Source organism: Nyctereutes procyonoides, unplaced genomic scaffold (genome assembly GCF_905146905.1).
Source record: "Nyctereutes procyonoides isolate TBG_1078 unplaced genomic scaffold, NYPRO_anot_genome, whole genome shotgun sequence".
Lineage (NCBI taxonomy): Eukaryota > Metazoa > Chordata > Mammalia > Carnivora > Canidae > Nyctereutes > Nyctereutes procyonoides.
Genome location: NW_026575128.1, coordinates 9647111 through 9673895, shown reverse-complemented (window position 1 = coordinate 9673895; position 26785 = coordinate 9647111). Strand labels below are relative to the sequence as shown.

General features: G+C 39.3%; 1 protein-coding gene across 5 annotated transcripts in view; it reads left to right on the top strand.

Annotated features, from left to right (window-relative positions):
* The window catches only part of OSBPL9 (oxysterol binding protein like 9), a 163873-nt gene that overhangs the window by 34019 nt on the left and 103069 nt on the right, over positions 1 to 26785 (top strand). For all 5 annotated transcript variants that reach the window (XM_055341778.1, XM_055341777.1, XM_055341775.1 and 2 more), the window contains one exon: positions 19970 to 20048. In XM_055341778.1, coding sequence (XP_055197753.1) covers positions 19970 to 20048 — 79 coding nt within the window. The remainder of the gene's footprint in view (positions 1 to 19969; positions 20049 to 26785) is intronic.

Here is a 26785-nt window from a genome sequence, read left to right as displayed (position 1 = left end):
CATCTTCATTATATAATATCTTTCCTTGACTTTTATTACAGTTTTTGTTTTAAAGTCTATTTTATGTGATACAAGGATAGCTATACCAGTTTTCTTTTGGTTTCCACTTGTACACAGTATCTTTTCTGCCTCACCACTTTCAGTCTGTGTGTCCTTCAATCTGAAGTGAGTCTCTTTCAGGTGACATATAAAGGAGTCTAGTTTGTTTATGCATTCAGCCACTCTGATTTTTGATTGGAGAATTGAGTTCATTTACATTTGAAGTAATGTATTTATTACTGTTTTAATTGTTTTCTGGTGGTGTTTGTAGTTCCTCTTTGTTCTTTGTTCTTCTCTTGCTCTCTGTCCTTGTGGTTTCATGTCTTCTTTACTATTATGTTTAGATTCCTTTCATTATAGGTTTTGCTTTGAGGTTCACATATTACAGCCTATATGTGTGTGTGTGTATCTATATATATATCTGTATTTTAACTTGATAGCAACTTAAATTTGAGTGCATTGTAAAAGCTATAAAGCTATATTTTTGTTACCCTCCCACTGTGTTTTATATTTTTGATGTCATATTTTACATCTTTTTATTTTGCGTATCCCTTAACTAGTTATTGTAGTTATAGTTAGTTTTACTACTTTTGTCTTTCAACCTTAATACTAGCTTTAAAGGTGGTTAATCCATCACCTTTGTTATATATTTACCTTATGCATAAGATTTTTACTTCCACATGTTTTCCTGTTAGTGCCTTTTCTTTTCAGCTTAACAATGTCACTTTAACAATTCTTAAATGGCTGGTTTTGTGATGAGCTCCCTTATCTTGTCTGGAAAACTCTCTCCTTCACTTTTGAATGATAACTTTGCTAGGTACAGTATTCTTAGAAGCTTTTTCTTTCGGCACTTTGAATATAACATTCCACTCTCTTCTGACATGTGAAGTTTCTGCTGAAAAATCAGCTAGTGGTATTATGTGGGTTCTCTTGTATATTACAAGCTTTTTTTTAGATTCTCTTTAACTTCTGACATTTTATTTTTTAAAAAAGATCTTATTTATTTATTTGAGAGGGAGAACATAAGGGGAGGAAGAGGCAGAGGTAGAGGAAGAAGCAGACTCCCTGCTGAGCATGGAGCTGGATGTGGGCTCGATTTTAGGACCATGAGATCATGACCTGAGCCAAAGCCAGATGCTTAACTGACTGAGCCACCCAGGCTCCCCCTAACTTCTGACATTTTAATTATATACTGTGTTTTGGTGTAGATATCTTTGGGTTCCTTTTACTTGGGGATTCTCTGTACTTCCTGGACCTAAATGTGTGTTTCCTTCCCCAGGTTTAGGAAATTTTCACCCATTATTTCTTCAAATAAGATTCCTGCCCCTTTCTCTCTCTTGTTCTGGGAGCCCCATGATGTGATTGTTACTTTATTTGATGTTGTCTCATAAGTCCCCTAAGCTATATTTACTTTTTTCATTTTTTTTTCTTTTGCTGTTCTGATTTAGATGAGTTCCATTGCCTTGTCATCAAGTTGACTGATCTTTTCTTCTTCATCTAGGCTACTCTTGAACCCCTTTAGTATTTTTTAAGTTCAGTTATTGTGGTCTTCAGTTCTGTGACCTCTATTTGGTACTTTTTAATATTTTCTATTTAAGTTCTCATTTTTTTTACCCATTCTTCTCCCCAGTTTGGTTAGCATCTTTATGACCATTGACTTGAACTCTTAATCAGGTAAATTATTTTTGTTTCAAGGGTTTTTTAATGAAGTTTTACCATGGTCTTTCATTTGGAACATATGCCTGTTTCTCACTTTGACTCTTTGTTGGTTTCTATACAGTAAATGAAACAACCACCTTTCCCAGTCTTGAAGGAGTGATCACTGGCAGGAGATGAACCTTGTCATTCATCCGTACCTCAGCTCTTGGTTGTCTCAAACTTTTGTGCTTGTCTAAGCAGTGTGTCATATTTGTAAAAGCTCCCAGTAGTTGAGGATGTCCAAGACCTGTCAGTGTGCCAGAGGAGAGGATCTTAGTACCTAAATTCAAACTGACTGGGAAGTTAGACCCTGGGGCATCAGCTTTTACATGTATGCAATTATATATAGTATTGTGGGACTGCAAATGCAGGCCCCACTGGCCATCAGAGCCAGGCCATTTAGAGGTGTCCCCTGGATGGCAGTCACACAGAAATTGGGGCTGCAGATGTTTGTAAGAGCTCTTTTTTAGGTGATATCAGAAGTTGGAGCAAGATGGTGTCCACAGCCTGTGTTCCCTGAGAGTGGCTCCATAGGTCACTAAATATGTGCCAAATGTGAAGCCTACCCCTCAAGCCAAAACTATGGGACAAGCCAAGGGGCCCTCTTCACAGAAAGACTGGGGGAGTGTGCCTTGATCTACTGTTTGTATAGTTGTAATCTTCCAAGAACCATCTCTTTTCTTACCACAGTCTCATGGAATCCAGCAGTGCAACCTACCCTGGTCACCAGATGATTAAGGGCATCCTCTGGGCAATAGCCAGGAAATTTAGGGCTCTAGGTATAAAAACCAGGGCACCAGACGTGTGTAAAACTTCCCTCCAGGGGAAAAAAAAACCCAAAAAACTTCCCTCCAGGAGACACTAGTACTCCGTGGTATGGCAGAGGGTGAATGTGAAGGTAGTACCCACTCTCCAAGATCTCTGGAAAGGAGTATAGTTGGCCCCAATTTGCATGTTTAATTGGAAGCTTGTCCCTCAGGCTGCAGTCATGATGCTTAGCTAGTAGGGGTTTCCTTCACAGAAAGACTGGGCTCCTGGGTCTGTTGCCTCTTGTGCCCTGGGGTGGTAGCTGTTTAAGAATTTTTTCTCTGTTGCTGGCACTGGGTGGCTGAGTTAGTTAAGCCACTGACTCTTGATTTTTGGCTCAGGTCATGATCTCATGTTTGTGAGATCAAGCCCCATATCAGGCTCCACCCCCAGTGTTGAGTCTGCTTAAGATTCTCCCCTGCCCTCTGCCCTTCCTCCCACTTGTGCCCACTCACACACTCTTTCTAAAATAAATAAATAAAAATCTATAATATAAAAAGAATTTTCTCTGTTGCTTATAGACTGTGGGGCCCACAAGTGTAAGTAAGTCCCCCTGGTCACTATAGCAAGGTGATATAGAGGTGTCCCCTGGTAGCAATTGCAAAAATCAGAGCACTAGACAAGTATAATTTCCTTTCTGGGTAACACTGATTATTATCCCATGAGACAGGAATGCAAGCTCCTCTGGCCTCCAGATCAAGGGGCATCCCCTAGGTAGTAGCCCCCAAAATTGGTGCAGCAGACAAATGTAAAAGCTCCCTTCCAAGAGAATGGTGGTCTGGAGCATAGCAAAGGGAGAATGTGAAAATGGCATCCACCAGTTTCTATCCTGGTGAGTGTTTCAGGAGGCTCCTAGATGGATGTATTAGATGCCTGCCTGTTTGGCTGATGCTTTCATGTCAATAGGTGAGCCTCCTTAACTTTTTTTTTTAAGATTTTATTTTATTTTATTTTTTTAATTTATTCATGAGAGACAGAGAGAGAGAGAGAGAGAGAGGCAGAGACACAGGCAGAGGGAGAAGCAGGCTCCATGCAGGGAGCCTGATGTGGGACTTGATCCTGGGTCTCTAGGATCAGGCCCTGGGCTGAAGGCAGCACTAAACCGCTGAGCCACCCAGGCTGCCCCTTAACTTTTAATTCAGTGTGATCAGCTGCCGGTGAGCTGGGCCTTTGGGTGGGTGAGTCTGAGCCCGTTAAGAGCAGTTTCCTAGCTCGCTGGAGTCTTGTGGGTTTCCAGATGCAAGCCTAGTTGATTTTCAAAATTGTTTTGTCTCCAGTGTATGTCTTAAAAGTTGGGATGCCCAATGTGAGGTTTGAACCCTTTGCTCCCCAAGGAAAAGCTCTGGATTTTGAGTTCTCTCTAGGTTGTAGGATGCAGTACCTAGAGTATGGTTTATGGTAAAATCGTATTCCAGCCTCTCCTACCCACATTGATGTGGTTTTCTTTTTGTTTACTAGATGTGTTGTTGTCACTCAACCAGCCTTTAAGGTAAGGTTTTTTTTTTTTTTTTTTTTTTTTTTAAGATTTTATTTATTTATTTATGAGAGACACAGAGAGAGGCAGAGACACAGGCAGAGGGAGAAGCAGGCTCCATGCAGAGAGCCTGACGTGGGACTCGATACCGGGTCTCCAGGATTAGGCCCTAAGCTGAAGGCGGCACTAAACTGCCGAGCCACCCGGGCTGCCCAGGGTTTTTTTTTTTTTTTTTTTTTAAAGGAAATTATTCCATGTGTAACTGTAGATTTAGTATGTTTATGGGAGGAGATGAGTTCAGGATCTTCCTATGTTGGGCAACCCGGTGGCGCAGCGGTGTAGCGCCGCTTGCAGCCCAGGGCGTGATCCTGGAGACCCTGGATCGAGTCCCACGTCAGGCTCTCTGCATGGAGCCTGCTTCTCCCTCTGCCTGTGTCTCTGCCTTTCTCTGTGTCTCTATGAATAAATAAATAAAATATTTAAAAAAAATAAATAAAATCTTTTAAAAAAATAAAAAATTAAAATCTTTTTTTAAAAAAAGGATCTTCCTATGTTGACATCTTGAATTGGAACCCAGAAACAAAATCTAATGGAAAAATTCTCATGCTGAGATAGAAAAATAAGTATGGTAAATTTGCAGGTTGGAAATGAGACAAGCTTGTTTTGAGCAGATGATGTATATGATAGCATAAAGATTTTTAAAAATTCAACTAATACTATTTACTGTTTTTTTTCTTTCCATTGGTTTCTCTCTTGTCATCTTGGTTTTATTGCTTTTCTAAGCATTTGTTATTGACCTTAGTCTCCACTCTGTCTAGTATTAACTGCTTTCTTGGCTTGTGATAGCTAAGTAGTGAAACTTTGGCAGAGCTGTGCTGTGAGACAGCTCTTTAGTTGGATTCAGTCTGGGTTTGGGCCACTGTCTCATTGTTACACTTAATGTACTGTTTTTTTTTTTCTTTTAAATATAACTTAATTATTAACCCTTCTGACTACCACCCAGGTTAGGAAAGAATTTTGGCAACTACTCTGGAAGCCTCTTTCTATGCATCATTTAATTACAGGCCCCTTCCTGTTTCTTATATAAAACAGGCCCCTCGGGATCCCTGGGTGGCGCAGCGGTTTGGCGCCTGCCTTTGGCCCAGGGCGCGATCCTGGAGACCCAGGATCGAATCCCACATCGGGCTCCCGGTGCATGGAGCCTGCTTCTCCCTCTGCCTATGTCTCTGCCTCTCTCTCTCTCTCTGTGACTATCATAAATAAATAAAAAAAATAAATAAAAATAAATAAAACAGGCCCCTCCCTATTTCTATTATAGTAATCACTTCTTGGATTTACATTCCTAAATTCTATACTTTTGTCTTGCTCTTCTTTTCAACTTTTACCTCTTATTTGCAATTTGTCTATTGAAGAATCTAGACACTTTGTTTTTTTTTGTTTTTTTTGTTTTTTTTTGTTTTTTTTTTTTAGACACTTTGACCTATAGGAGTTTTCCATACTGTAGAACTCACTGATTGCACACAGTTATAATCCTGCATACTCCTTTGCCTTCTGCTTTTCCTGCAAATTAGCAACTGGATGGAGAGACTAGATCAGACTCAAGTTTGATCCCTTTGGTAAGGCCATAGGTGGTGGTGTGTTCTTCTATCAAAAAGTATATAATGTTTGGCTTTTGCTCCTTACTGATACTAGCAGCTACTGATGCTCAGTTCCTAGATTGAACAACTTATTTGGGAGTTGCAAAATTATGATATTTCATCATTTTGTTCTAATTTTTATCAGAAATAATTATAGGGAATTAGTTTTCTTCATGAATTTGGTTATCTAGTGCTGTAGATCAAATAAACAGGATAAATGCTTAATTATTTCCTTTTACTTACCCAGTTTTCAAGATAAGGAACTGACTTAATGGCATCCTGGATGGCTCAGCGGTTTAGCGCAACCTTCAGCCCAGGGCCTGATCCTGGAGACCCGGGATTGAGTCCCACGTCAGGCTCCCTGCATTGAGCTTGCTTCTCCCTCTGCCTATGTCTCTGCCTCTCTCTCTGTGTGTGTCTCTCAGGAATAAATTTAAAAAAATCTTTAAAAAAAAAAAAAAAGGAACTGACTTAAAATAACACTGGTTTATATATATCAAAAAAAAAATTGAAAGCAGACTCAAATAGGTATTTGTACAACTGATGTTCATAGCAGCATTACTCACAATAGCCTGGAAATAGAAGCAACTCAGTATTCATTCAGTGGATGAATGGATAAGCAAAGTGAGCTATATACACACAATGGAATATTACTTAGTCTTAAAAAGGAAGTAAATTCTGATGCATGCTACAACATAGATGAACCTTGAGGACATTATGCTTAATGAAATAAGCCAACCAAAAAAAGATAAATACTATATGATTCTACTTATATGAGGTACCTAGAGTACCAGGAGTTGGAAGGGAGATTGGGGAATTAGTGTTTAGTGAGTATATAGTTTTAGTTTGGGAAGATTAAAAAGTTCTGGAGATGGAGATTGTGATGGTTGCACAACAGCATGAATGTACTTAATGCCACTAAATTGAACACTTAAAAAATGTTTAAATGGTAAATTTTGTATTTTACCATAATTAAAAAGCCTCTACCTAAAAAACAAACAAAAAAAACAAAAAACCACCTTTACCTATTTACTAACTCATAGTTCTGTAGACCAGACATTTCAAAAGCATTCTCTGCTTAAGGTCTCAGAAAGCTGAAATCAAGGTATTGAGGAGGCCTGGGCACTTATCTGGAGGCTCTGAGGAAGAATCTAAGGGAGAATCTGTTTCAAGGTCATTGGCAGAATTCAGTCCTGTGATTGTAGGACTGAGGTTGCTGTTTTCTTGGTAGCTCTCAGTTGGTTCTCTCAACTTCTAAAAGCTGCACATATTCTTATGTGACCCCTTCCATCTTCAAGGCAGCAGAGCAGGAGCATTGAATTCTTCTAGTGCTTTGACTCTAACTCCCATTTTGCTACCAGCTGCAGAAAACTCTGCTTTTAAAAGGCTTCAGGTGATTAGGTTACACCCACCAGATAATCTCCCTTTAGCCGGAATCATTCCAGTGATAACTTATTCTGTAATAAATCACTTCAGAGATGGCTCATCATACTCATTAGGTTTCCACCCACATGGAAATAGGAGGAGATTATAATATAGGGGCAGAGGTTATTTAGGGCCTTTTTTTTTTTTGCTTACCATGCAGCATGACAGAGAAGAACCAGACATACCGGTGTTCGAATATTATTTTTGCCCTTGTTGACTGGAAGAGGGAAGTTATCTGTAAGCTTCTTGAGTTTGAGTTTTCTCTTTAAAGTGGGGATTATAATATCCTTGCAGAATTTTGTGAGGATTGGGCACCTGGCACTTAGATGGAAGCTGTTAATTAATTTTGTGTGTGTGTGTTTTAAGAGTTTTTTGGTATTTTCAAAAAGCTGGATTTGCCATTTGGCTTCCTATTTATGAATCATTTGGAGAGTTTGTTTACAATTAGGTTCCCAGGTCCTATTCTATAGATAACACTGTTTCAGAATAGGGTCTAGAACCTGTTTTTTTTTTTTTTTTTAAAGATTTTATTTGTTCATGACAGAGAGAGAGAGAGAAAGACAAAGAGGCAGACACAGGCAGAGGGAGAAGCAGGCTCCATGCAGGGAACCCGATGTGGGACTCGATCCTGGGGCTCCAAGATCATGCTCTGGGCTGAAGGCAGTGCTAAACCACTGAGCCACCCAGGCTGCCCTAGAACCTGTTTTTTTATTTTTATTTTTTATTTTTTATTTTTTTTTTAAAGCAATGTGGCTTATTTTTTTTTATTTTTTTTTAAATTTTTATTTACTTAGGATAGTCACAGAGAGAGAGAGAGAGAGAGAGAGGCAGAGACACAGGCAGAGGGAGAAGCAGGCTCCATGCACCGGGAGCCCGATGTGGGATTCGATCCCGGGTCTCCAGGATCGCGCCCTGGGCCAAAGGCAGGCGCCAAACCGCTGCGCCACCCAGGGATCCCTAGAACCTGTTTTTTTAAAGTAGATTTTGTTTTGGGGTTTTGTTGTGCAGCCAAGTTTGGGAACACTGGTGTAGTAGAAGGAATCAGAGACTTGGGGTTAAATCTCACTCAGCTTTACCCCTATGACTCTGTGCCGTTGGGCAGTTTTTTTTTATTTTTTATTTTTTATTTTTTTAAGGGCAACAAACGTTTATTGGCTTGTCTAAAAGCCAGACCGGAGAGGGGTCTTCTGTCGCTATCACCCCCGCCAGCCTGAGGTGGTCCCACTCAGAGGTCCCCGGGGGGCCACCCCCACTGCGCAGACGCTGGAAATGGCGGGGGGGGGGTAACTATTTCAGGAGAAGCAATCCTTGGCGAGGTTTTGTTTATTTGACTGCAGGTATGGGTAAGGGGGGCTCCGCGTCCGAGACCTGCGGTGCCGGGGGCGGGGCAACCAGCCGGGCGACGTCGGGCGGAGCGCGCCGCTCCCCGGGCTTGGTGTGCGGTTCGCCCCTTGGCCCCTTCCCAGCCGGCTTCCCGAACCTTCCCCGCAGCCTCAGGCCGCCGGCCCTGGTTCTTAGGCATGGCCCGTCCACCCTCGGTCCGCGATGAGCCGCGGCTTCTCGTTGCCTTGGTCGCCGGGTCCTTCTGGGTCAGCGCTCGCCCTGCGGGCCCCGCGGCCGCCTTGCCTGCCTTGCGGGCCTTGCCCGCCGCCAGGCCCAGGCCCGCGCGCCCCTCCTCCCCTCTGACGCCCCGCCCGGCCGCCGCGTTCTTGCTCATTGATCGCTGCCTGTTGCGGCCCGCGGCCCATTTCTTGGAAGCCTCCACATCTGCTCCTGTCTCTGAGCTGCCAGGACGCCTGCTCGGGCTTGGCCTGGCGGCCGCGGGGCCCTACCCGCACCTGCTCGCACAGCGCCGTCCCTGGGTCCCCGTCCCCCGTCCTCGGCCGGCGCGCAGGCCCGGCGGTCCGTCCCCACTGGGCAATTTTCTTGACCTCTGTGAAGATAACCTGTAACTTGCAGGGTTGTTGTGAGTCTTAGCAATTATATACACGGTATGGCACCTAATACGTATCTAATAATTGAGAACTGCTGTGGTTGATAATGGTGATGATAGATAATGCATTTATCACCTAGATTCTGAGTGAGCTTAATGAACTACCATGGACTTGGGCCACAGAAGTCTCCCCACTTCTTCATCCACCCCAGACTGTGTTCCAGCTGCACTATACTTTGTGTTCCCTCACTGTGTTTTTTCAGTCCTCAGTGCTTCTGATATCCTGGTATGTTTCTTTTCTTATGTCAGAAATTCTGTGCCCTTATCTGGTGAGCCCATCTTTTAGAGACTTTTCAAATGTTCCTCCTTCTGTGTAGCATTCCTGATACACATCCTTCTAATAGACCTGATCCTCCTCCATGTTTTCATAACACTTGCCACTTATATCCATGAAAGTATTTATTGCATGGTATTACATGTTATTTTTTCTGTTTACTCGATAGTAAGTTTCATCCACTGTCACAACAAAACAAAGCAGAGAACACGTGTGGTTTTAGGCTACATAAAAGGAGAATAGGGAAAGGAACCAGTAGTTATTGAGTTATTAAGCTCTTTGGATCAAGCACTGTGCTGGATGATTTTCATATGTATTTCCATGATAACCCTGTCAGGTAAATGGTATTATGAGGAGACAGATTCAAGCTACTTTTAGTAACTTAACAAGGTCAAAAAATAATGAATCTGGTATTAAATTTGTGTCTGTCTCATTCCAAAACTCTTGTTTAATCCTTAGCGTTAGCAGGCTTCTATTATTTTTGATTTATAAGAGTTAAATCAGACACTCTAGCTTGCTACAAGATGGTGTGAAACCAGCAGAGGAAAGCAGAACAAAAACCATTTCCTTCTCATCTTTTATGGTCTTTGACTATATTGGTGGCAAAGTGTATGCCACTAGGTGGTGCCCTTGCCTAGTAAAAGATGTAAAATATTGATTGAGACCTGGGGGTCTGATTCCAGCCCCCTGTACCCCCTCCCACACACACATGCTAGCCACAAGCAAAATATTGCCATTTATAGGGAAAATCTGCAAAAGGGAGTAATAGCAATATAAAAAAAGGTAGTATGTGATACAAAGAACAAGCCATATACGAAATGGAATTCAAGTCTAGATTCTGCTATTTACTAGCTTTGTGTGTTCAGACAACTCCTGTATTCAGCTGAGTCCTATTTTCTGGAACAGGCATCATATAATTTACTCATAGAATTATGGATATCAAATTAATTGACATATTAAAAAGTACTCCAACACAATGTTTGGGAACTTAGGTTCTTAATGAATGGTAGTTGCTGTTGTAATTAATAAAATGAATCTCAGATGCAGAAGAATTCTGCAGGGCCTTCAGAATCACCAAAGTAAGGTAAATTACACTGAAAATTTTTATGTTAAATGTATTGTGAGTTTTTGAAAACTGTTAATCCATATGTGACTTCAAGTAACAATTTTTACCCAGTCTAATGAAACTGAATACTCATTTACCAGTTGTGCTGGTCATCAGAATTGACTGATTGCCTGACTGATACGTCATCTGTTCCCTTTTCTTTTAGTCCATCACAAGAGAGGTCAGCAGCGTATCATGATGGATTATTAATAGTTTTAGCACTGACTTTTCTGCTAGCCTTATTTCATTGACTGTACGTTATTTTTTCAAATGTTAACATCTCAGACTTTAGGATTCATCTTACAATCATTGCCATCTTAGAATGAATGCAAAAAAGTATTTTTAGGTGAATGTATAAGTGAATGTCTTCACTTTCAGAGGTGCCTGGCTGGTTCAGTTGGTAGAGAGTGTAACTTTTGATTTTGAGGTTGTGAGTTCAAACCCCATGCTGGGTGTAGAGATTACATGAAAATAAAAACTTAAAAAAAAAAAAAGAATGTCTTCACTTTTGTCCCCTTAGATCTGCATCCCATAAGAACTTCTACCTATTGTTTTGTCATTTCACTATGAAAAATCACTCTATTGATTTCTGCCTTTTTTGTGAATTCAGTAGCTTTTTTGGTAAGCATCATCTCTTCTTGTAAATTTGACACTGAAAATGTCCTCTTTTAGGCAAGATATAAACTTATCCTTACACTTGATCTTAGCCAAAAGGCCGAGAAGCGATATAAACTTTTCCTAAATCTCTGTGATTGGTACATAGGTATCATTTTGTTGTATTTTTCTGAATGTGTGTAATATTTCATAATTATAAATTAAAAATAAAGTGATGAAATGTTAGCCAAATGAAAGCTTGGAAATAGTATTAATACGAGACCTAATAGATTTTAAGAAAAAAAAATTTAAATTGTTACAGGAAAAGAGAATAACAAAAAAGCAGTATCACATAGATAACATTCTTAGACAACAGTGGAATAAGTTAGAACTCTCTTGACAAAATAGTAGCCATTCACTGCCTTACACACATACCTCTAAATAATTCATTGGTGAATGTAGAATTCATGATGGAAATTATGAATTATTTAAACCTGAATAATAATGAAGGGGCCACATGTTAAAACTGCATCTAAGGCAGTCTTTCATTTATGATCTTATATTAATATAAAACAGATTGAAAATTAATGAGCTAAGCATTAAATTTAAAAAAATAGAAAAAGGTAGTAATAAAGTAACAAGAAAATGACAGGGAATTTTTAGAGCAGAGTCCTTTCTTTATTAATATAGATGTCAAGGAGTGCCTGGGTGGCTCAGTCAGTTGGGCGTCTGCCTTTGGCTCAGGTCATGATCCCAGGGTCCTTGGATTGAGCCCCACATCAGGCTCCTTGCTTAGCAGGGGAATCTGCTCCACTTTCTCCCTCTCCCTCTGCCCCTCCCCACATGCTTGTGCTCTCTGTCCTGCTTGCTCACTCTCTCAAGTAAATAAAATCTTAAAAAAATATAGAGATGTCAAAATCCTAAATAAAATACAACAGACCATACCCAGTAGTGTATAAACAAAACGTATTAGGACCAAATGGAGTTTATTCTGGGAATGCTGGGATGCTAATTTTAAAATTAATAAAATATTTTTTTAAAGATTTTTGTTTATTTATGAGAAACAGAGAGAGAGAGAGAGAGAGTGTGTGTGTGAGGCAGAGACACAGGCAGAGGGAGAAGCAGGCTCCATGCAGGGAGCCCGATGTGGATCTCGATCCTGGGTCTCTAGGATCACACACCAGGCCGCAGGTGGCACTAAACCACTGAGCCACTGGGGCTGCCCTAAATAAATAAAATCTTAAAAAAAAAAAAAAAAAGACTAAAGGAAGATCTGAACATTGGAAAAGCTCTGTACTGTTCCTGCTTGTTAAGCTCATTCATATATAGACTCTTATCGTATATATTAATCTATAAACACATGAGATTTAGTAAAAACCACAATTAGACTTATCAAAAAACTTGACAAGGTGATTTTAAAAGTCACTTAAAATAGTAAAGAGCCAAGAAAAATTTGAGGAATAAGGATTTGAGGGACTTGCCATTCCAGATGTTAAGACTTTTTATGAAACTGTGGTAATTAAAATGATATGGTATTAGTATAAGGGGAAAGAAATTGATCAATGGCACAGAGGAGAATGGGAATTTAGAATATGACAGCATTACAAATCAGACATTGTCACTCACTAAATGAAGCTGGATCAACTTGCTGCTTATATGGAAAAAATAAAGTTTACTTCCTATCTCATACACAAAAGTAAATTCCAGAGGTATTAAAGATGTAAAGTGAAAATTCATACTTGTAAGACAGTATAGAAGAATGCCTTTATGATACCAAAACAGCATAGGATGTTTTAAAGCACAAACCATGGTAGAAGATAACCTTGGTAGATTTGATAACATTCACATTTGAAAACTCTTAAATAAACACCACCAACAACCAAAAGACACCACAATCAAAGAGAAAGACAACCCTGGACAGAGAGAACATAAATACAATGCTTAAACCTGGCACAGGATTAATATCCAGAATATATAAAGGAATCCTACAAATGAATAAAAAAGACAAAAAGAAAACCCAAACAATACATACAAATCAAAAGAAGAATGCCCCCAAAAGAAAATGTATGAAGGATATGTACATTCAGTTCATGTAAGAGGAAGTAAGAATGGCAATAAATGTGACTAGGTTCTTTTAATTTTTTTAAAAAATTTATTTATGATAGTCACACAGAGAGAGAGAGAGAGGCAGAGACCCAGGCAGAGGGAGAAGCAGGCTCCATGCACCAGGAGCCCGACGTGGGATTCGATCCCGGATCTCCAGGATCGCGCCCTGGGCCAAAGGCAGGCGCCAAACCGCTGCGCCACCCAGGGATCCCGACTAGGTTCTTATTAATATCAGAAAATGCAAATTAAAACTCCAGCAAGATAGTATTTTTATCAGATTGCCAAGGATTTATAAAGTCTGATTATACCTAGTGTTGGCTAGTGATTAGGGGTATAGGAATTTTCTTTTCTTTTTTTTTTTTTTGGAATTTTCATACAGTGTCAGTTGGGATATAACAGTACAACCACCTAGGAGAGCCTTCGTGCAGTATTTAGTAAAGTTGAAGGTATGCCCAAATCCACATTAAAATAGAACTCTATTCCATTGCAGAGCATGTGCTTGACATTTTCTTACAGAAGTGTTACCAGGAGATGTGTAGTGATGGTTATTGCTAGATTACTGGAATAGGAAAAATTAAAAGTAACCTAAATGTTCTACATAGTAGAACTGATACATTGTGGTATACTTAGATAATGGAGTACTATATAGCAGGTAAAATGTACGTCTATATTGTCAAAATGTATTGTGTGTATATATACACACATTTGCAACATGGAAAGTATGTGTGTATGAATGTATACATATATAAAGGTATAAAGTGTATATATATATTTACTTATTTATTCAACATGAACAAATCTCAATATTGATTGAAAAAAACCAAATTACTATTCTATTACTATTAGCTAGAACAATGTCTAGAAAGTTTAATAAATTCTTGCTTAATCAATGACTGATGCTAAAGTAGGTCCTCCGTGCGGTAGTATCTTTGGTGAGCAGGCTACACCTCAAGCTTTCCTGCTTCCTTCTGTTTTGTCGACTTCTCTTTTTCCCCCTCTAGACGATGTGCTCTTCCAGGGTAGAGATCTATTTTATTACTGTTTATATTTCCTGGCTATTAGTGTTCCTGGCCCAGAATAGGTATTTAATAAATGTATTGAAGTAATTAGTGAATACTGCTTATTATAATAGTGCCCTTATGTTAAGGAAGGGCTTTGGATCAGGAATTGCAAGACCTTAGTTCTTCTGTCTTTTGGTTGTGGGACGTTGGGCAATTTTTCTTTTCTTTATTTCCTTTTTTTAAAACCTCTCTGAGCCTTAGTTTTCTAATTTCTAAAGAGTAATACCTGTTCTAAATCTCCAAGATTGTATTTATTTGTTTATTTATTTTTAAAGATGTTGTTTATATATTCACGAGAGACACAGAGAGAGGGACAGAGAAGCATGCTCCTCGAGGGGAGCCCAATGTGGGACTTGATCCCTGGACCCTGGAATCACACCCTGAGCCTAAGGTGCTCAACCACTGAGCCACCTAGTCTTCCCTCCAAGGTCATATTTAAATGTATTATATGAATGTAAGAGATTTTAATATTTTAGCAGGGAGACAAAGGTATGTAGTTTTGGGTTTACAGTGGGAGTAGCTGTGCTGTGTATTCTCAGCACTGTCTATATTGCTTTTAGGAGTTGTGTGAGCAATCTGTGTCCCAGAGGAGTCATCGTTTCTTTTTTATTATCTTTGCAGCCAGTTTACCAACCCAGTTTTCTCTTCTTACAAACGGAGGTTGGCTCTAAAATAGCCAGGACTCTGTTTTGTGGGGTGTTTTTTTCCACTAAGCTCTGAGAGCAAAACTTTCTGTGTTTGGTACACAACTGTGACTCATGTCTGAAGTATGTTTGTGTATATAGAGGAAAGAACAAGAGGGAAAGTCAGGAAATTCATCGGATTGCACTAGACTCCAACTCCAGTTACTTTCTATCTGGAACTTGGATAGTGTGACCCTGCAGCAGCAATCTTGGTTAGCCCAAGTACTGATCACCTGAAAGATTGATCATCTTATATCTTCAGAATAAAAATCATGAAAAGTCACTGAAAGAAATATATGTTTGTTATGTTGATACAGTGGGTTATAAAAGCATGGTTGAAATAAAAACTTTGGTATTTTGATGGATTAGTAAAGAACTTTAATAATAGGATATTATTTTATACGTGGATTAGCAAAGGGAGTTTTGCTTTATCAAATATAAAAAATAAGTGGTATAAACTCAGATAAAGAGAGACGATGGATGTTTGGTGGAAGAGAGCCTGGGACAATTGGTAAACCTCAAGCTATCTAACTGTAGGATTTGATAAGAGAGGAGAAGTAGGCATGGAGCAAATCACCAAGAACATTAAAGGCTAAACTATGACAGAGGGACCATAAACTCTAACCAGGATACTCTTAAGAATAAAAGTTGATTGGGGACACTCTATTAAATATTATGCTAGGACAACAGGAATAATCAAAATGTCCCAGACAAATCAGGTCATTTGGTCACTTTATTTGAAGGTAAAGAGGAGCTGTTAATAGGGTTACATATCTGACAAGGATTGGGAGGTTAAAAAATTTAGGCAGGAGGCTTGGGCAAGTCTAAATAATCTTGACTGAAAGGGAATGAGAGAGGTGGGCCAATTACTAAATGAAGATGTGTAATTGAAAATAGTTGTTGTTTAAACAGGGTAAAAAATTTGAAAACACGTAAGTGCTGTTATGAGAGAACCAGTAGTCAAAGAAGTTGACAATTGGTAGAGTAAGAGACCTAAGGAACTATGATAGGGGACGGAATCCTTTTTCCATATGACAAGTGGAAAGGAAGCAAGAGTGGGTATAGATGCAGGTGAATGTTCAGGGTAACAGCAAGACCTAATAGGACTGGGAGATTGTTAGCTAGCTTCCAGTCTTCAAAAAAGCATTTTTTTTTTTTTTTTGGACAGAGGAGGGGAAAGTGTAATGGACGAGAAAAGAACACTTTCTCAGGTTGTCACAGGTATGTAGGTAGAAATAATTCTGAAGCACAGCTTAGGTAGTTAAGGGCCACTGAAGAAAGAAGTGGTCAGCCGCAGCAACAGTGTTTTAGACTGGTGGTATATGACAAAACTGGAGAGTGCTAAAGTGGTCATTGGAGACCTGTGAGAATGTAGTTTGGTGTAGTGGTGGGAAAGAAGCAAGATTGCAGGAGTGGGTGAAAGGTTAAGGTGCGGCCAATTCCCAAAAGCTCCACTGTGAAAGCTGTGAGAAAGGAGGTGGTAGCTAGGGGGAGATAGGGAGTTTTGCTTTTGTTTAACAAATGGTTGGGAATTGAGCTTGAGGAAGGACATGAAAGAAGTGTACTTGGTGTGTTTGTTTTTTTCCCCTAGAATGTGTGTTTGTTTTTTTCCCCTAGAATGTGGAAGAAAGGTTGGGATGAGTACATACAGGGCCCTCTGTGTGTTAAGGAGCAAGGGGCTGGTTGATGACAATGGAAAGGTTGGTTGTGCCAGATTTTGAATAGTCTTGAATGGCATTATGAAGAAATGTTGACTTTATCTATTAGTTCTTGGAGACCCAAGGAGGGTTTTTAAACATTTTTATCTCCTATGAGAGTCTGTGCTTCAGAAATATTACTGTGGCAGTAGCAAAGACAGGACTGAAATGGTAGCCTGACTGAAGGGAGACAGATTGCCTCTTAAACATGTAGTGATGAGAGCCTGAATTAGGGCATTGGCAGTTCATGGGATGGAGAAGAATTAGTATATTTGAGATTATATTTCAGAGGTGGAATGAGTACAACTTGTGATGGAATGAAGGAGAACACGTGTAGAACCTACAGGTTTCCATCTGAGTTGACTAAGTAACTAGTAAATTCATATCAAGGGACCCAAAAGAAAGAAGACATTTGGGATTGGGGTGATTTATAACAGCTTTGTTAAGATATAATTCATGTCCGGGAATCCCTGGGTGGCTCAGCAGTTTGGTGCCTGCCTTCGGCCCAGGGCATGATCCTGGAGTCCTGGGATCAAGTCCCACGTCGGGCTCCCTGCATGGAGTCTGCTTCTCCCTCTGCCTATGTCTCTGCCTCTCTCTCTCTCTCTCTCTGGGTCTCTAATGAACAAATAAATAAAATCTTATTTATTTATTTATTTATTTATTTATTTATTTATTTATTTATTATTTTACTTATTTATTCATGAGAGACAGAGACAGAGAGAGAGGGGGGGGGCAGAGACATAGGCAGAGGGAGAAGCAGGCTCCATGCAGGGAGCCCGACATGGGACTTGATCCCTGGTCTCCAGGATCACAAGCTGGGCTGAAGGCAGCAATAAACTGCTGAGCCACCTGGGCTGCCCAATAAAGTCTTTTTTTAAAAAAGATATAATTCATATCCAATGCAATACACCCATTTAAACTTTTCTTTTTTTTTAAATTATTTATTTATGATAGTCATACAGAGAGAGAGAGAGGCAGAGACAAGGCAGAGACATAGGCAGAGGGAGAAGCAGGCCCCATGCACCGGGAGCCTGACGCGGGATTCGATTCCGGGTCTCCAGGATCGCGCCCTGGGCCAAAGGCAGGCGCCAAACCGCTGCGCCACCCAGGGATCCCGCAATACACCCATTTAAAGTAAACAATTCTGTGTTTTTAGTATGTTCACAGAGTTGGACAACCTTTCCTAGAATTTTAGAATGTTCTCATAAAGAAACCTATACCCATTAGAAGTCACTCCCTCTTTTACCCCACCTCTTCCCCTCCCCCCAGCCCTAGGCAACCATTAATGTATTGTGAATCTCTATGAATTTACCTCTATTGGACATTTCATATAAATGGAATTATATGGTCCTTTGTGACTAGCGTCTTTCACTTAGCATAATGTTTTCAAAGTTCATCCATGTGGAGATCACTTTTTGCTTTGTATTATTCTCACCTCTATGCATGTTTTATCTCCTCCTCTGCAATATAAGTACCTTGAGGGCAGGGGCTGTTATATATATTCCAGAGCTGTATCTAGTGCATATTTTTGTATTCAGTTGTAACTTAGCAAATATTTAACACATCATACACTAGAAGTTAACTCAGTTAAACACAAAATAAGTTAACCAGAATGATGCGCTCGCACACATACTTGTCTACTGAGGTGTGTTTATATTCATGGTCATGGAATAAGTAGGTACCATGCTAGTGGTTCTGGTTCTGACATTAATTGTGTGACCTTGAGTCAGTCATACTTTCAGAAGACACTTTACTTACTGAAAATGGGGATAAAAATCCCAACCCAATCTGAAACTAAGGAATAACTAAAATAATTCAAGTAGATGGGATTTGGATAGAATTGAGGTTTATCCAGACAGCCTCTTAGAAGAGATTAATAAATATTTGGCTCTCTTACCTAATCTTCTTGGGATAGGAGTAGCCTTTATTCATGGGATTGAGTATTTTGACCCTTTTTGATTCTTTTCAACCCCCCCTTTTTTTTTAAGATTTTATTTATCTATTCATGAGAGACACACAGAGAGAGAGAGAGAGAGGAAAGAGAGAGAGAGAGAGAGAGAGAGAGAGAGAGGCAGAGACACAGGCAGAGGGAGAAGCAGGCTCCATGCAGGGATCCCAGGACCCCAGGATCACACCCTGGGCTGAAGGCGGGCGCTAAACCTCTGAGCCACCTGGGCTGCCCCTCAACCCCCATTTTCAAGGTCCTGGCATGCTGCTGCTTTTGTCAACATCTTGGGGCATTTTACCTATTTCATGTTCTCTAGCTTTTGTCTCTGAAATTCTTTAGATACTTACTTCTTAAGGACACTGACCAATACACTCCTTGTTTTGCATAGCTTCCTATCTTTTAATTCCTGTTGTCTTAATGGGCTGCTTGTAGTTGAATACAAAAAACTAAAAGTTTAAAACCCACCCTATCTACCTTCTTCAAACAAACAACTTATAAATGCATTCCTCTTCTCTCCCATCTTTTAGAGAGTTGTTCATGCTTTTATTTAAAAAACACATACTGGGATCCCTGGGTGGCGCAGCGGTTTAGTGCCTGCCTTTGGCCCAGGGCAGGATCCTGGAGACCTGGGATCGAATCCCACGTCAGGCTCCCGGTGCATGGAGCCTGCTTCTCCCTCTGCCTGTGTCTCTGCCTCTCTCTCTCTCTCTCTCTGTGTGACTATCATAAATAAAAAAATTTAAATAAAATAAAATAAAAAACACATACTGGGTTGATACCTGATACCTGAAGATCATGTATCAAAATAAATATATAATCTTGGCTTCAAAGATCTTGTGGCAGTTCAACAGGAGGAGGCAAACATATAAACAGATAATCACAGCAGAAAGTGGGAAGTGCAGTTGCAAAGTCATGTACAAGTGGTTATGGAAACACATCTGGAAAAAGTGATTGGGACAATGTTTTGAAGCAAGTGTCACAACATTTCTGCACTAACAAGTGTAACACAGAAGCAGCCTGATGAAGAGGATCTGTGTTCTTTGGCCTCAGAACAACTGGGTGCCGTGGAGGTTTCTGGCTCTCCATTTTAGAGAGTAGTCCAAAGCTCAGAAAGACTCAGTGGCTGACTCTTGAACACAGATTCTAGAGTCAGCTTCTATGTTTGTCCCCTCCCCCTTCCACTGCAACCATGCCTCTCATGTAAGGATAAAAGGTAGCCATGCAGAGTATACTACAGTGCCCTGTCATCCCCTCTCCTTTAATTCTTCCTCCCTAAGCAAAAGTGGGGTCTCAGATTCCTCTTTTCTGTGTCTAGCCTACTGCCAGTATCCTCAGTGCATTGAGCATACAGCATGGGCTGTACCAGTAGTGAATATTGCTGATGTCATTGTTTGCCTTATTGGGATTTTGCTCTTTGTTTCACAGGGAGCTGTGATTGGTATAGACGATGAGGACGACAGCACCTTCACAATAACTGTTGATCAGAAAACCTTCCATTTCCAGGGTGAGCTAAATGAAGAGATTCTTTCTCTTCACAGTCCCAGATGCTTCTTTCCTCCTCTTTTGGGTGTTTGCTGGATGACTTGAATGGTTTTGCAACTGATCCTGCATGAATGAGTGCACAGGAACGTTCTGGATGAAGTGGTACTGCAGGTTAGGCAGGGATTTGTATCTGCAGTGGATACAGATCTATTTGAGACGACTGTGGATCTGGCTGCAATTGGAGATTAAAAATTTAAAGGATAAAAATCAGTGAGGGGAGAGTAATGGGCTGCTGCTGCTGCTGGCTTGTGTTTACAGAAGGTTGCTGATCTTCTTTATCGAGGAGTATGGTTCTGCCTCTGCATGAAGAGTCTAAAGACTGATTGTGAAGGTTGCAGTGTTTGTCGGTGTAAAACTAAAAATGTAAATTAAATTGAAGCTAGTGGCAACCTTTGGCTCAAAGGTTTTGCTTTGCTTCAAGAACTGCAAGTTTACATTCATTTCATCTGCATTTCTGTGTCTTGTCTGCCAGCCATCATTTCTCTGCTATTATCCTTTTTATAGTTAATAACACCAATGCCATCTGCCACTGCTATGTTTCAGCATTGCATGCTATGGTTCACCGGTAGAAAGGGTAAGGTACTGTATGATCATTCTCATTTCATCTTGCTTTGAAAACTCTAAACCAGCAAATAAAAGCCAATTTTTATGATGCTGTCCTAATGTACCTCTCATCTATTAGGAGTGTTTATTTGCTTTGTTACTAATGTTTTTGTTATTTTGCCTATCCAGAGTAACCTCTATTTGATGTTTAAAGCAGTCGAAGAAACTTAGAAATGAGACGCTTTGGAGATGTTAGCAGTTTCTCTGAACTGCAAGTGACAATGCACTGAGATAGATGTTAGGTATACCAGTGTAAATAAATATTAAGTAAGTTGGTAGCTTAAAAATGTCTTGGTTATGAAGTCTAACAGTGACCAGGTATGTTACATGAGATTTGAGGCAGCTATTGTCCTTCCATTGCTAGGGTAGTACATTGAAATTATTTTGCTTCATTATCTTGTTTAAGCAATTGACACATAGAAATGAAAGATGCAGCTTATATATGAAAAAGACAAACTAGTGCTTTTAGAAAAATGCATCCTTAAAATATTTATGGTGTTTGGTCATACTCTTTATTCAGAGCTGCTTAACTAATGATGCTTTCCTGAAATTTTCCACTGCATTTAACTTTATAAAACATTTTGAATATTATGAAAGTGGAGGGCCATAATTTTTAGTTTGAATATATAATGCTGCTTATAAACTAAAGCAGGTAACACCCCCACACTGAAACTCTTTACTTAAATGAAGATAAATACTTTAAGGCATTTCAAGAAATAGCTGCTGGATGCAGGTGAAGGCTGCAGTGTGGAATTCTCTCCTCTGCAGTTATTAAGGAGATCCTCCTTTGGATTTCCAGAAGCTGCATTGTTTACTGGTATAAAGGAGAGGAGATGCAGACCTCTAGAGCAAGGGCACCTGTACCTTCTGTTTACTTTTAGATTACTTATGTTAAATATTCCCATATTTTTGTGGCTTGCTTATAAAACAAGCAATTCCTTCAATTCCTTTAATGATTTAAATGGCAAGTGTAAATGAGACTTAAATGTATTTTTTAAGTGATTTCTTATTCTGGGACTGTCAGATTGATTAGTTTATTTTCTGCTGTTATAGTAAAGGGAACTTCAGGCAACATGAGATTATCTGGCTTTTGTAAAGAACTCACCAGAACTCTCTGTATTCTATATATTCTTGGCAGTAATGAGAGTTATTTCACATAGGTCCCTACTCATAAGAAACTCTCTGAAAATTTGATAAAAAGCTCTCAATGTCTCATAGATCTTATATTCAAGTATGTTGAAGTTTTTGTTTACCAGAACTTTTTAAAGCTTTTTAATTTTTTAAAATTATCAATTGATGCATCTCTAAAGCAAATTCTACTTACTATCAACTATTAAAGGGAAAACTAGAATTTGTTGAGATACATTCATTTATTCAAGATCCATTTTAGACATTATTTTAAGTTCTGGGGATATAGTAGTAAACAAAACAGATAAAATTTCTTGCCCTCTTGGGTCATCCATTCTGGTAAAGGAGAAAGCCAATAAAATAGAAAGTTACTTAGTATATATATGTATGTGTGTATGCTAGTAAAATATAAATATTGAGAGTACTAAGTACCAGGGAGAAAAAAATAAAGCAGGAAAGGAGAAAATGAAATAGAAGTGAGATTGTGTATGGACAGAGGGAGGTGTTGAAATTTGAGAATGATCAGGGGAAGACTCATTGGGATGGTGCCCTTTGGTGAAAGACCTGAGGGAAGTGAGGAAACAAGCTTTAAGTCTTTATTAGGGATGGTGGTACATCATTACTAGGCAGAGGGAATATTAATTGCAAAAGAGTGTTTCTGCTCATTGAAGAATAGCAGGGAGGCCAGCTCTGGTTGGAGTGCAGATAATTGTGGGGAAGGGTAGTGGAAAATGAGGTATGCGAAGTAACAGAGAAGCTGATCATGTGAGGCTTCATACACCAAAATAAGGACATTGAATTTTACCAAAAGAAGCCATTAGAGGGTTTTGAGTAAAGGAAAGACATGATGTGATTTTTTAACAGTATCACTCTGACCACTCTGTTGAGAATAAAATGCAGGAGGTAGGGACAGAAGCAGGGAAACTCTTTAGGCTATTGTAATTTAGAAGAGAGATGATGGCTCCCACTGGATAGCAGTGGGGATGGGGAGGCAGAGAGAAATGGTTAAATTAAGTATGTGTGTTTATCAACTTTATCAAGATATAATTAATATACAATAAAATGTACTCGTTGTAAAGTTCAATGAGTATTGACAAATTTATTTAGTATAACTGCTACTACAATCAAGATATTGAACATTTCTATCACCCAAAAGATTCCTTTCTTCTTTTAGTTTCTACTCCCAGCATCTGACCCCAAGCAGCCATTAATCTACTTTCTATAACTATAGATTTTTCTTTTGGAGAGTTTCATGTAAAAGGAATCATACATTATGTTTCCTCTTTTGTCTGGCTTTATTTTAGCTCAGCATATGGTTATTACTATTCATTATGTTGTTGCTTGTATTGGTAAGTATTGTTGCTTGTATTCTTAAGTAGTAATGTGTCATATGGCACTATATTTTAAAGGTTAAACTGCAGCATGTGAGAGAAGAGTCTAGGTTGACAGCAAGATTTTTGGCTTGCCACAAGAATGGAGTTGCCATTAGCTGGGGTGGGGAAGATTGCTGGAGGAATTAGTTGGGGAGGCATTGTGGGCATTGGGAGCTTAGCCTTAGACATGCGTATAAACAATCCTAGCTACCCTGCAGACAGAGATGTCAAGTAGGCAATTGAAGTATAGAGTTTAGGAGAAAAATTCATGCTGAAGAAATAAATTTGGGAGTCATTGGCATATAGATGGTATTTAGAGCCCCAGAATTTAGTAATACGTGTAGAGAGACAAGAGAGGTCCAAGTAATGAGCCCTGAAGCACTCCAGCATCTATTGAGACGGCAGAGAGCTGAGGTACAACTAGCAGAAAAGATTGAAAAGAAGCAATGAAAAAAGAAATGAAAACCAGGTGAATGCAGTACCCTGGAAGCCAAGAGAAAGTGTTTCTAAAAGGGAAGAGGCATCAGCAACTGTGTCCGATGCTCTTGATAGATCAAGTAAGTTGAGAGATGAGAAGGAATCAAAGGATTTAACAATTAGGAGTCTACTGATAACGTTGAGAGGAACATTTTTTTTCTCAAAAATTTTATTTGAGAGAGAGTGCACACAAACTGGAGGGAGAGAGAGGGGGAGACAGAATCTAAAGTGGACTCCAGGCTGAGCATAGAACTTGACGTGGGGCTTGATCCCACAACTGCAAGATCATTACCTAAGCTGAAACCAAGAGTTGGCTGCCCAACCGGTTGAGCCATCTTGGTGCCCTGAGAAGAACAATTTTTAGATAGAAATACACAGTGCTTTCAAGTTCTGCTATAAAGGGAAGAGGAGCAATAGAGTAGTAGCTGGAGAGGAGAATAAGAACAAGAATTTTTTTTGCAGGATAGGGGACAAGCATGTTTTTATGGTTTTGGCAGTGATTCAGTAAAAAAGGAAAAATTGATGCAACAGAGAAAGAGGAGAATTGCTGGATGAGTGTTTTTGTTTTTTTTGGATGAGTGTTTTTGAAAGGCAAGAGAGGATAGGACCTAATACGCAGGTGAGGAGGCATTGCCTTTCACTAAAAGCTTAGACAGTTTATCCACAGGAGCAAGAAATAAGGTCAGGTGTATGGAAAAATATGTAGATAGGTTATTACCTAGCATCTTATTTTGCATGATGGTTTGAATGTCTGGCTACCCTCCATGTCCTGTATCCTGAAATCATTTGTTTATAATAAAGAGGATTGGAACCAAGAAAAAAAACCAGATTTCCCCAAAACAATAGATTTTTTTTGTCATTCTCAATTCTGGTAACTTGATATTTCAGGATATCTCCAATTTTAAAGAGATGCTTTAAACTTTCAAAACAAAGTCAATTTAAATTAACTTCAGATTTGAAATAAAAAGGAAATATTCTATAGTTTTTTTCCCCCTTAGGTAATTATTAAAATCCTAGCGTGTTAGCACTTAAAAATGTTTGAAAATTACAACTCCATTCTATCCTTTTTCAGAAATTAAAAATATTTGCCAATTTATCTTTGTAAACTGGCTCCTTTTTCTTTTGATCTAGGGCAAAAAATGATCCCCTTTCCTGTCAGTCAGCCAAAGTTGTTTGCATATAGACTCCCTCATGGACATTGGATGGAAAGCAGTTTTGGTATTAGACTAGCTGTTGAGTTCAAACATTAATTGTGTATGTAGTATGTGTAACTTCCCATGCTCAGAACTGAGAATATACTGGTAAATAAGACTTGGGCCATGATCATTGGAATGTAATGTGAAATGTACTGTTGTAGTAGAAGTATATCTAACACACTGAAATAATGAAGAGACAAAAAAGGCAGTCATTCAGTGTTTCACAGAAGAGTTAGAGTTTCTTTGTTACCAAGTAATTGTTTTTATAATAATCAAAATTAAATCACAATAGCTCTAAAAATTTCAAGATGTGCAGAGGTATATAATGTAAAAATTAAAAGATTCCTATCACCAGGCTCTGTCTCTCTCCTTATCCTCTTTGCCTCCTTTCTGTGGCAGAGGTCTGAAAACGGAGAGGTTTGTTAGGCTGAGGGATGTTGCAGCACATGCAAGGGCACAGAACTGTGATGCTGCCAGTGTGTTCAGAGAACTACAAATGTTGGTACTGTTAGAACGATGAGGAGGAGATGAGGCAGAGGCTTAGATCTAATATAAAGAGGTTATATTTTTATACTGAGGTCAGTGAAGAGCCAGTGAAGCAGTTTTAAGCAGAGTAGAGACAGAGAAAGACATGGGCGTTAGATGAATAGCTGTGATTGTTGGTAAAGCCCTGAATGGGTTAAAGCAGTAGTAATGGGGAAGGTTACTCTCTAAAACTTGAGATTTTAGGAGATAAATCCGTAGAAACTGGTGACTGCTGGGAATTGGGAGGTGAGAGGATGATGATAGTTGTAAGGGGAGCATTCTTGGTTTGGCTCACTGTTTGGATGTTGTCAGCATCTGAAACAGAGAAACCAGGGAAACAGAGGTGGTGAGGGACCTCTTATGTCTGTGGACACATACATATAGATAGTCAAGGCAGCTGAATCTGAGTCTGGGCTGAAGATGGAGATTTGTGGCTATCAGCATATTGCTTATAAGTAGAGCAAGTAGTTGAAAAATTGCCTGCAAGCTAGGCAGATAAGTAAAATGAGTGAGGAGTACAGTTGGATGAAAACTTCAGCAATTTGGAAAGCTCATGCCCTCTTTGAAGGATTAGTTGCTACTTAGTTCCAGGCAATTGTAGGCTTTTGGTAATGCTTGTCCAGTGTTGCCAGACTGTCCAGTTTTTCAAGAGAAGCCAGAAATCCAGATGTTTTTGTGGGTGGGATTTAAGTATGTGTGTGTTAAATCCCCAAATTAAACAATAACCAACAAACTGTGTGGGCTAATGAAACACATCTGTGGGCTGGATATAATCTCTGTATTTTCAGTCTTTGGGTAAAACCATAGAATAGTGGATATGAACTTTCTGGGAGATCTAAATGAGAAGAGAGCTGAGGACCAATTCTGGAGCACACTAGAGTAGAACCATCAACAGGGTCAAAGGAATGATCAGAGAGATTGGGATGAAAGCTATTAGTCTCAACCTATGCAAGTACTATATTTATAGTTGCATGTCAGCAGTTCATATGGCTCAATAATAGAAGACTAGGTAGTCTATAGTTCACACTACTAAGTAAAAAAATACTCATTTGAATTTTTACCTTCAAATAAAATTGAGTCCATTTAATGCTTTATATGTAAGGATTTACATTGTTACTGATAGTGTATTGGGATAATAATAATAGCTACATTTATTGGATATTTATTTTATGTCAACACTATTCAGAGTTTGATTTATGTTAACTCTGTTCTCATGACCTTATGAAGTAGGTACTGTTACTGTTTTTATTTTTGGATAATGAAACTGGGGGCCACAGATACAGGTTTTGCAAGGCAGAACTGGTATTTGAACACATACAGTTGTGCTCTAGGGCCATTCTCTTTTAACTACTTCAAAAAAGTTGTAGAGCTTTGCTAAGTAGTTTATAATTTTATCA